The sequence below is a fragment of the Strigops habroptila genome, chromosome W (genome assembly GCF_004027225.2).
Source record: "Strigops habroptila isolate Jane chromosome W, bStrHab1.2.pri, whole genome shotgun sequence".
Lineage (NCBI taxonomy): Eukaryota > Metazoa > Chordata > Aves > Psittaciformes > Psittacidae > Strigops > Strigops habroptila.
The window spans coordinates 31,910,871-31,920,468 of NC_044301.2; the positions used below are offsets into that span (position 1 = coordinate 31,910,871).

A 9,598-nucleotide genomic window follows, 5' to 3' on the forward strand; every position below is an offset into this window, starting at 1 on the left:
TTGACAGCAGTTTGTGTCCTCTCAGTTGCAATGTTTTCCCTGTATGGTCAGTCAGCCTGTTTCCCTGTTGTTTATGTGGATATTTCACACCACGTCAAGAGAAGAAATGTTTAAAAATGGGGAAATACAATTTTTATTCCACAAAAAAACCCTCATCCACAAGCGGGGAAAGAAGTGAAGTCCGGGGCAAGTGTAGTAACTGCTGCTGAATTTGATTTATTCAAAATGCATTTATTTCATCAAAAAGAAACTAAACAAACTGCAAGTTGACAGTTCTGCAAGTGTTGGTTATGTAAGCCTGTAAAAATAACTTTACGTGATCATGCTATATGGTAACTGCTAATGACTAAATACCATTTCAATCTCTTTTAGGATCAGAGTCACACACAAGTTTCCCAGTATCGCCAGAATCACTCTCTGATTATGAGATCTATTGTCCACATGACTGATGCTGCTCATTTGGGAATTATGCCTCCTTCTCAGCTAACCACCATTAACCAGTCTCAGCTAAGCATGCAGCTGGGACTACATTTAGGAGGCACTAATTTGCCACAAACTTCTCCCTCCCCACCTGCCCCATCAGCCACTCCTTCCCCATCCAGCTCTATAAATGAAGAAGATGCAGATGAATCAAATAGAGTAAGTTATTCCCTGCATTGTAGTGAGTAAGCTTTACATGTCTATATGCTATATTTTCATGAATGTGGCAGTATCATTTCAGCTGCAGTGTGGTCATATAAAATACATGTTACACTATAGTGGAATGTGATTCATTTCCTGTTTAGCTTCTTAAGACGTTTCCATAATACCTCCATAATAGTAAATGTAAAAAAATATATATATTGGGTCTAATATATTCATAATTCATTTCAGATTTTATAGATTTGGTGAATCTCTTTATTCATCGACTTTGGACAGTTTTGTCATTTTGGTATTCTCGAGTCATATAAACATAGATGCATTTAGATAGAAATAAAATAAGCTTTCTTCTATAACTGAAAGTTTATTCAATTTACATTTTGCTTCAAATAAATCTGTTATAAAAGGAAAATTTTATCAACAAAATATATCATAGCAGTATATTTAAAGGACATAATTAAGACTGTTCCCTGAAAGGTTTTCTCATTAACTTAATGGAAATTGTGCATATGGAAATATCATTGCAAAAATGATCAAAATATCAAAGTAAAATGACTATAACAGAGGTATATTTAGAGCCACTTTATTCCCTTGTTGCAATAATCTGTGCATAGTTCAACAAAAGACAGTACAGGACACGAGATGCACGCAGGGACCAGCATTACCTGTATCCTGGTGTGCTGCTCTGGAGGTTCCCCATCCCAGAGGCAAGAGGGAGATGTAGGAGCAGGGTTGGTGCCTGGCAGTGAGGCTGAGCCTCCAGCACTACTGCACTGGGGCAGTGGAGGTGGGTGCTGGACACAGTGGGTGTTTGCTGCAGAGTTGCTACTGCTTTTTACCTGAAGGGTGGGCTTTTTAACCCCTGACCCATGTCTAAGTTGACAGTCTAAGTCTGAGAATCAGGAAATGCCCCCAAGCTCTTGTCTTTTGAGTCTCTACTGCTGAAATTACATCTTAATGGAAAAACATAGACTGCCTATTCAAAATATACTATAGATTAAATCTTTTTTTTTTTTTAATAAAAATTAGCATTGGGGGTACTTTTTCAGGTCAAGCTCATAGGATTTGACTCTCTGAGCCATGCTTACAATGAGTAGTAACTATTCATGCATTTAGTTCCAGTAGATCTGATGAGATTAAGCTGAGACTAAGAACTGTTTGGGAGGAGAAAGGCTTGTGCAACTGGACTCTCCAAAATGTTGCCTACATAGTAGCTTTATCTATATATTATTAAATCAGACTGTCTATGCTTTTTCAGAATTAACCTGACTTATTTCATGCATATATTGACTGTTCTTGCTATTACTATTTCTTAGGCTACTGGAGAAAAAAGAGCTGCCCCGGATTCTGGCAAGAAGCCCAAGACTCCAAAGAAGAAGAAAAAGAAAGATCCCAATGAGCCACAAAAGCCAGTGTCAGCATATGCCCTTTTCTTCAGGGATACACAAGCTGCAATTAAAGGGCAGAACCCAAATGCTACATTTGGAGAGGTTTCAAAAATAGTGGCATCTATGTGGGACAGTTTAGGAGAAGAACAAAAACAGGTAAAAAATTGATGGAGGGCTGTCTCACAAGAAGTAAAATAGTAATGAATCTATGATTCTAATCCTTGTAAAAGAATCCTCCTACCTCTGCTCTATGTGGACCATGCTACTTGCTGATGTAGACCTCTTACTCTGTAGAGCTATACTGATTTTTGAACTTGCTGAAGACCTGGCATCTAAAAAGCATTTTGTTATAAGAGCCATTAGGTAGTATTAAATGGCTGTGTTTGTCTTCAAATTTTAAAGGGCAGTTTGTATAAAAGCTCAGGTGATATTGTCCTAGAGTCCTGTTAAGACTATCTTTTGATGATTCCTATTTCAAAGCTCTTGTTTCCTGTTAATCAGAAGTTAGAAAAGGGGAAGGTACAGCACATTTAGCATTTCCCTTTGATCTGCCTTATGAATTTGTTACAAAGCGTGTTGATTTCCAACCTTCGAAACCAGTCCTCTGTGCCTCATTACAATGTCATGTGTGAAATGTTATCTCCAACTCAAACTTGGAACAGAATGATGAGTTTTGTTCTTCCTTGAGGGTTATTCTTCTTCCTATACACATCTAACTCCTACACATGAATGGAAGTGGAGGTGGGGGAAATCCTTTGAGGCTGTTTGCCTGTGCAGCTCCCAGTAACAGTTAATGGAAGCTGTGATGGAAGAGTAGATTTCATATAGGACACTTTCTGGCAAGATATGAATGATCTTGTTTGTGAAATACATTTGGAAACTTTTAGTCTAATCTAACAGATGAGGGTGAACATGATTTAAAGGTGAACTTTATTCTCTCATACTGGCTTTGGGGAAAGTGAGTTGTCCAAGCTTTATGAACCAACTTTTCTAAAGATATAAAGATTTTTTTATACATAGTTCAAATGCTTGTTTAAAAAAATATTGCATAGGCATCTTTTGCTATTTTATACTACTGCAGATACTTTTTAGCATCTGAAATAGTCTGTGTTCTAATATCCCTGTTAGAGTCATTAAAATATCATTTCCTGGGGAGGTAAAGTGTGCATAGGTAGTCTTGTCAAACAGTTGGCTGTTCTAGCCACTTTATTCACAATAAATCAACATCAGTTGTGGTCCAGCGAGTAGACCTGAAAGTCTGTAACCACCTACAAGGATATTTAGATATTCCAGGGAAGATCTATCTAACAGTAGAGTGTTATCCATGGGTTTTTTGTTTGATGATTGCATTCTGGCAAAAATGTCTTAATAATTGAAGTTGGTGAAATTGTGGTCTCTCTTAATAGGTATATAAAAGAAAAACTGAAGCTGCCAAAAAAGAATACCTAAAGGCACTTGCTGCTTATAGAGCAAGCCTTGTTTCTAAGGTAAGCCTAATAATGCTTTCCATGTAATGCAAGTTAGCTTTTGGCAATGGTGTTTAAATATTGGTGGCAGGGATGTGGTGTTATGCAAAATATAAGTAGAATCCTAGGATTTCATTAATATAGCTCTACCAGATGTTGTGCTGCTGCTTGAACCCTGCTTAGTCTCTGCAAAAAAAAAGTCATCTCTCCAATGGCACAGTAATGATTACCAAACAATAACTTTGCAAATGTACATTTTCCATTATCTATGGTGTCAAAATAATGTACTTCACTGAAAAAGTAAAATTCAGTCATGAAAAATATATTGATCTTTTTGCATTAACATTTGCAAGCTATTTGCAGAGTTTTGTTTTTTCTCAAGTGATACTTCTCAAAAGACAGACTTGCTTTGTGTGGATCTGGAGAGCAGTTATTGTATGACAGAGTTTAAGTATTTCTTGCAGGTGAGGGGAAAAAATGTATGGTGGCTCTGAATTTGGAGAGCACTTACAAATGGACTAGCTGGCACTGAGCCACATGGAGTATTTTAGTGGATGCCAAATTAGAATAAAACTTGTGAAGAAAACAAAGCTCTGCTGTCTTATTTGAGAACTTACTTACCTTTCTAACCAGCAGCACTACACTGGTTGTAGATCTGTTGCATCTGAATACCATAAACAGAAACATGCTTATGGACATCTAAAATATGGTTAAGAATTAAGGTAGTTATTTCTCTACTAATATTTCATAAAGATCAATTACAAAAATATCTTTGATCTCAAGAAAGCAACAGAAGAACGTAATGCTATCTAACTCACAATATTTATTTGAATGTACAATTGCAGAGCATTAGTAAATCACACAGAAAGTTGCTGTGTATTTTAATTAATGATTAAAAATACAACAGCAGACATTATACACATGTTCTTGAAAGCTGGAACATTTCTTCCTCTTGTGTTGAGAAGCTGTGTTTTTCTGTTGTCTCTAGGACTTAGATAATATTTTCAAAGTGTTTAGTATCACAATGCTAACTTAAATGGCAGCTGGAATTCTTCTGGAATTCCCTTTGAGGGAATTTATTTTGTCAGTCCTAAGTTCCCTTTTCAAAAACATCGGAAATCATATTTTCTTCCTAAATCCATGGGACCTGGTCTGCCAAGTAACTTGTGGGAAGACTGTGAGTGAAAATTGCACTCTAAGCCCCAGTATTCATCTCATCTCCTCCAGCTTAAGACATCTTTGCTGTAACTTTTTCATCCAAGGTAGTTGCTGAGAGTAGGGATGGAACAGACACTTCTGCAGCACACTTTGACACATTGTAAGGTAAATGTCTAAAACATGTAATTTAATTGTGTGGGAAGAGACTTTTTCTCTCCATTGTCTTTATATAGGGATGCTAGGCAACTATTCTACATGTTGTGTACAATACAGATGTGTAAAACTATGAAAGAATCCTACCTTTGGTGCTTAAATATATCTAATTTAAACATACACAATATTTTTAAATATACCTAATAAAACTATGCCTTCAAAGGCACCAGAACACCTCATTTATTGCAACAGACCTCTTTGGACTGCAGTTTTCCCTCAGGTGTGTCTCATCAGAAACCCCAGGATACTGGAATTAGTCAGCATTCCCTAAGCAGGGCACCCCCTGACATAGCTGTACCCCTTCCAGTGTATTAAGTTGGATGTTTTCACAGTGTTCCCTTAGGCTTTTGTCTCTTGGAGATACCTAGGTCTTGATTCCTTAGATGTGAAGAACTGCAACAAGCAAATTTAAAAAGTTCCTTGAAAAGTTTTGTTGTTCATACACTGCTTATGCCATAACTGGTGTGGGGGCATATGCTTCTGCTCAGATTTGTCTCCCAAAGAACAGGGGGGTTTTGAAAACATATAAATGTAGAAAGTGTTGGGCCCTTTTTAGATCTTTCAGCCACAAAATGTACATGATATCTGTGACTTTCTGGTGTTGAACAAGGGCACGAGTTAGGTTTTTTGTCCAAGAACTGGAGGTACCATACACAGAGACAGATGAAGAGGTGATGTAATGGATGAGTGGATCAGTGATCTTTTTCAGACTACCGATTGATCTTTTCTGATAGAAAACAAAAGATGAAAAAGTCTCCCTAAGTAGCTGTGACTTTTATTTCCATGTAAACAGTAACAATGGGGTTTTTTTTGTTAAAAATAAAGTTAATTTCTTTTCCAAACATAGGCTGCTGCAGAATCTGCTGAGGCCCAGACAGTTCGTTCTGTTCAGCAAACGTTGGCATCCACAAATCTGTCTTCCTCCCTTATTCTGAATACTTCTCTTTCTCAACATGCAACAGTATCAGCATCTCCTCGAACTCTTCAACAGCCCCTTCCCAGAACAATTGCTCCAAAACCTTTAACCATGAGACTGCCAATGAATCAGATTATAGCTTCTGTTACCATTGCACCAAACATGCCAACAAACATTGCTCCCTCGTTGATAAGCTCTATGGGAACAAATATGGTGGCAATGCCATCTTCATCTCAAGTCAGTCCCTCAATGCAAAGCCAGCAGCACCAGATACAGCAGCTTCAGCAGCAACAGATGCAGCAGATGCAACAGCAGCAACTACATCAGCATCAAATGCATCAGCAAATACAGCAGGAAATGCAACAGCAGCATTTTCAGCACCATGTGCAACAACATTTGCAGCAGCAGCATCATCTTCAGCAGCAAATTAATCAACAGCAAATGCAACAGCAACTGCAGCACATACAGCTTCAGCAAATGCAACAGCAGCAAATGCAGCATGTGCAACACCAGTCACAGCCTTCTCCTCAGCAGCATTCTCCAGTAGCCTCTCAGATCACTTCTCCCATCCCTGCCATTGGGAGCCCTCAGCCAGCACCTCAGCAGCACCAGTCACAAATACGATCTTAGACACAGACTCAAGTATCATCGCAGGTCAGTATTTTCTGAAGAGAAATGATCTTGCAACATGGCTTTGTGTTGATGGAGGGAGTAGGGATAAACCACATTTGGCTGAAAACTGTAAATTGTTGATGGTAGTTATGCAGGGATACATAACAGATCAAATTATCCTCTAAAGCATCTATTAGATAGGCAATAAAGAACTACAATGTAGCTGTGTATCATCTTTTAGCTGACTATAAATCATTTCATTTGGTTTTGTGTTTTGTTTTTTTTTTAAGCAAGCTGTGTTCTTTTTCATGTGATGCCTTTTTTATTTATTTAAGCTTTACCTACAATATGTGAATCAAATGGCCCAATAAATACCTGGACCTTATGACTACAAAATGGCCTTTCAGAATTATATGATATAACCCTTCTTTCTCTAAAAGTCAGTAATGCACTTCAGGGCAGTATGAACTCATGAAGCCCTTAAAGCACAGATACCTGTAAAATGATGATTGGATTTCATACAATCATACTTGTATGACATGAGTTAATTGATGGCATTTTTTGTCATGAAAAAAATAGAGTAAATCACAGATTTCTGTCAAAGCTCTTAAGTTTTTTCTCTCCTAAATGTCTTCACAAAAACAAATGCAAGTAACCGAACTTAAATGTTTGACCCAAACTTTCACTTCATTTCTCCAAATAAACCTACCATAGTTTGTAAGAAAATATATATTGACATTTACCCTCTTACGTTAATTCCAATTACAGAACAAATGTGAATGTGTTCTGTGTCAAAGTGATGAGTTTCAGATTTAATACACTATTTTTAAAAGGGAAATGCACTTAAATAAAATTGTTATTACAGAAAGCTAAGATGAAAAATGCAGGGGTTTAATACACTGTAAACCCAGTAGAATATTTAAATGAAACTCCACAACCGAATAATCAATGTAAATATTTTCTTTAAAAGTTGTAAGTTTTCATATCATATGTTGTAAAGTTTTCATAAATGAGGCTTTAATGTAAACACTGGTAACATGAATTATTAATTCCTACATTGCTTATTGTGGTTTTATGCTGTTTTATACTTTTTATGAGTTATGATAGCAGCAATTAAGTTGTTTGTATTTCGCTTATCTAAAATAAATGCTTTTATCTTGCTATAGAATAAACACATTTCAGTAAAAGTGATGAGCCATAAGTCTTTGATAGTGATAGAAAACCCAGAAATGTTTCCTTATGCAAACACTTTCTTGGAAAATTTATTTTTCCAACCTTCTTTTCCCAAGGTTTCAGATGCTTTATCATCCTGGTTAACCACATTCTACTTTCATGTTAACCCAGGTTGGCACATGATGAAAGAACATAAGGACGTTTAATTTTTAGCTGACACAGGGTCATTAGTTTCTAACTCGGAGAACAAAGCCTTTAAAAACCTCTGCGCAACACAATCTCAAATTTATGTTATCACCTGATCATTGTGGTTTGCAGGACAGATGGATTAGATAGCTCAAGTTTAACCAGAAGCCTTGCACTGACTCTTTTCGATGGGGATTGGCTATTTGAATGGCTCCTTTTCCATTTCTCACTTCATGGAGTATTTTGCAGCGCTGGACTTCATTCTAACCTTTCCCTCCCCCCTTTGGCTTTTGTTTTGCAACAGCTGTTATTATTATTATCGGGTTTGGTCAACTGTGATTGCTGGAGGCAAAATAGGACCAGATGGTGTTTTGCTATGCATGAATGGCAAGTTAGAGGAGTTTAGATTGAATAGGCCAAGTTTGAATGGTGTCTATGAACCACCTGCCCTCTTCAGCAGCAGCATACACATCATAGGAGCATGATCTGTCTCAGATCTACTAGAAATGGATGGGAATTGAGAGAGCCTTGTTGGATTTTCTCCATATTTATTGATCTTCCATGCACTAAAAGCATAATGCAGTACACAGTCAATTTGAGTTAATTGGATATGACACAGCATGTACATGTAATCTATCACTGTAGCCTCCCGGTACACTTTAGGTTTCGCTGCCACAAGAACATGCAGTATTAGCCTGCATTAATAGGCTAAGTGGATGGAAGTAAAACAGGACCATTGTAGGGCTTGGTTTAACAAAATATGCTGTAGTTTTAAAATGATACCCTTGAAACTGCCAGAGATGCAGTTAAATAGGAACATTTCAGATTTGATTGGGCTGAGTATTTGGGCACAGAACAAAATTCCCACACTTTTCTGAGAGGTTTGCCAGTGAAATTTAAATGAAGAGTTGACTAAAGGTAGGGACCAGCATCAGTAGTGATGGACTGGTGCTGTTCAGAAAGGGGCATGTGTTTATGTGGAGGAATCTGCTTCATAGCAGAAGGGATATTATATAAACAAATTCTGATTACCAGCCCCTAAATGACAGAACTTAAATTAGGCATCCAGATTGTGTTTAGAGTAGCAAAGGGCAGCTTTGGTGTCCTAAAACTGGTCATAGAGGTAGAATTTAAATGATACAGAAATTTAAGATCCGGTGTATCCTCCATTAAGGTTGACTGAAAGACATCAGGTATGCAAGAGGTCTGGATGTTGCGGAATAAAATGCATGTGTTACAAATAATGAATATAATGAATAACAATAACATAAATTACTTGAATTGTTACAGCAATTGGATGTTTAAAAGCCTACTTACGTATGTAACTGGGGGTTGTGATCATGCTCTGCTTAAGTCGGCAGGAGCTACTCACTCAGTGTCTTTGTGGTGTCAGGTAGCTGAGTGAGCTACTTTATTATGAAAATTGCATTCAACTGAAAAAATGCTAAATATTTTCAAGTGTCTGTGGGAAAAGCTAGGTTTGTATTAAAGGATTTGGTTCTTAAAGTCACCAAGAAGTTAATGCTTCTCAAGTGCATCTGAGGGAGAGAATTTTCGATCATAATACTAAAATCTTTCAGAAGAGAATGCATTGCTTTGAACGAGCTGTTCTGATGCTTGAATAGGCTACATTGGGGATTTATAATATACTCTGTTTACCTCAATTAAAAAGTAGAAGTGGTATTTTAAGTAGTTGTTGGGGTTTTTTTCCAAGTTCTTGGAGCATTAACATCTTCAGCCCCTACACAAACCAAAATAGTGCAGAGTTTTCTTACAAGGTTTGAAATGAAATTTATTTTAATCTTCTAGGTTAAAAAAAGTTGAATGGATAATTATATTTTATGCGG

General features: G+C 37.1%; 1 protein-coding gene across 2 annotated transcripts in view; it reads left to right on the forward strand.

The window, feature by feature from the left end:
* LOC115619182 (TOX high mobility group box family member 3-like) overlaps nucleotides 1-6,655 on the forward strand; it is a 127,929-nt gene extending 121,274 nt beyond the window's left edge. For both annotated transcript variants that reach the window (XM_030511228.1, XM_030511230.1), the window contains exons 4-7: nucleotides 373-639; nucleotides 1,956-2,183; nucleotides 3,434-3,514; nucleotides 5,712-6,655. In XM_030511228.1, the coding sequence (XP_030367088.1) occupies nucleotides 373-639; nucleotides 1,956-2,183; nucleotides 3,434-3,514; nucleotides 5,712-6,410 (1,275 nt within the window). In that variant the 3' untranslated portion in view covers nucleotides 6,411-6,655. The remainder of the gene's footprint in view (nucleotides 1-372; nucleotides 640-1,955; nucleotides 2,184-3,433; nucleotides 3,515-5,711) is intronic.
* The last annotated feature ends 2,943 nt before the right edge of the window (nucleotides 6,656-9,598 follow it).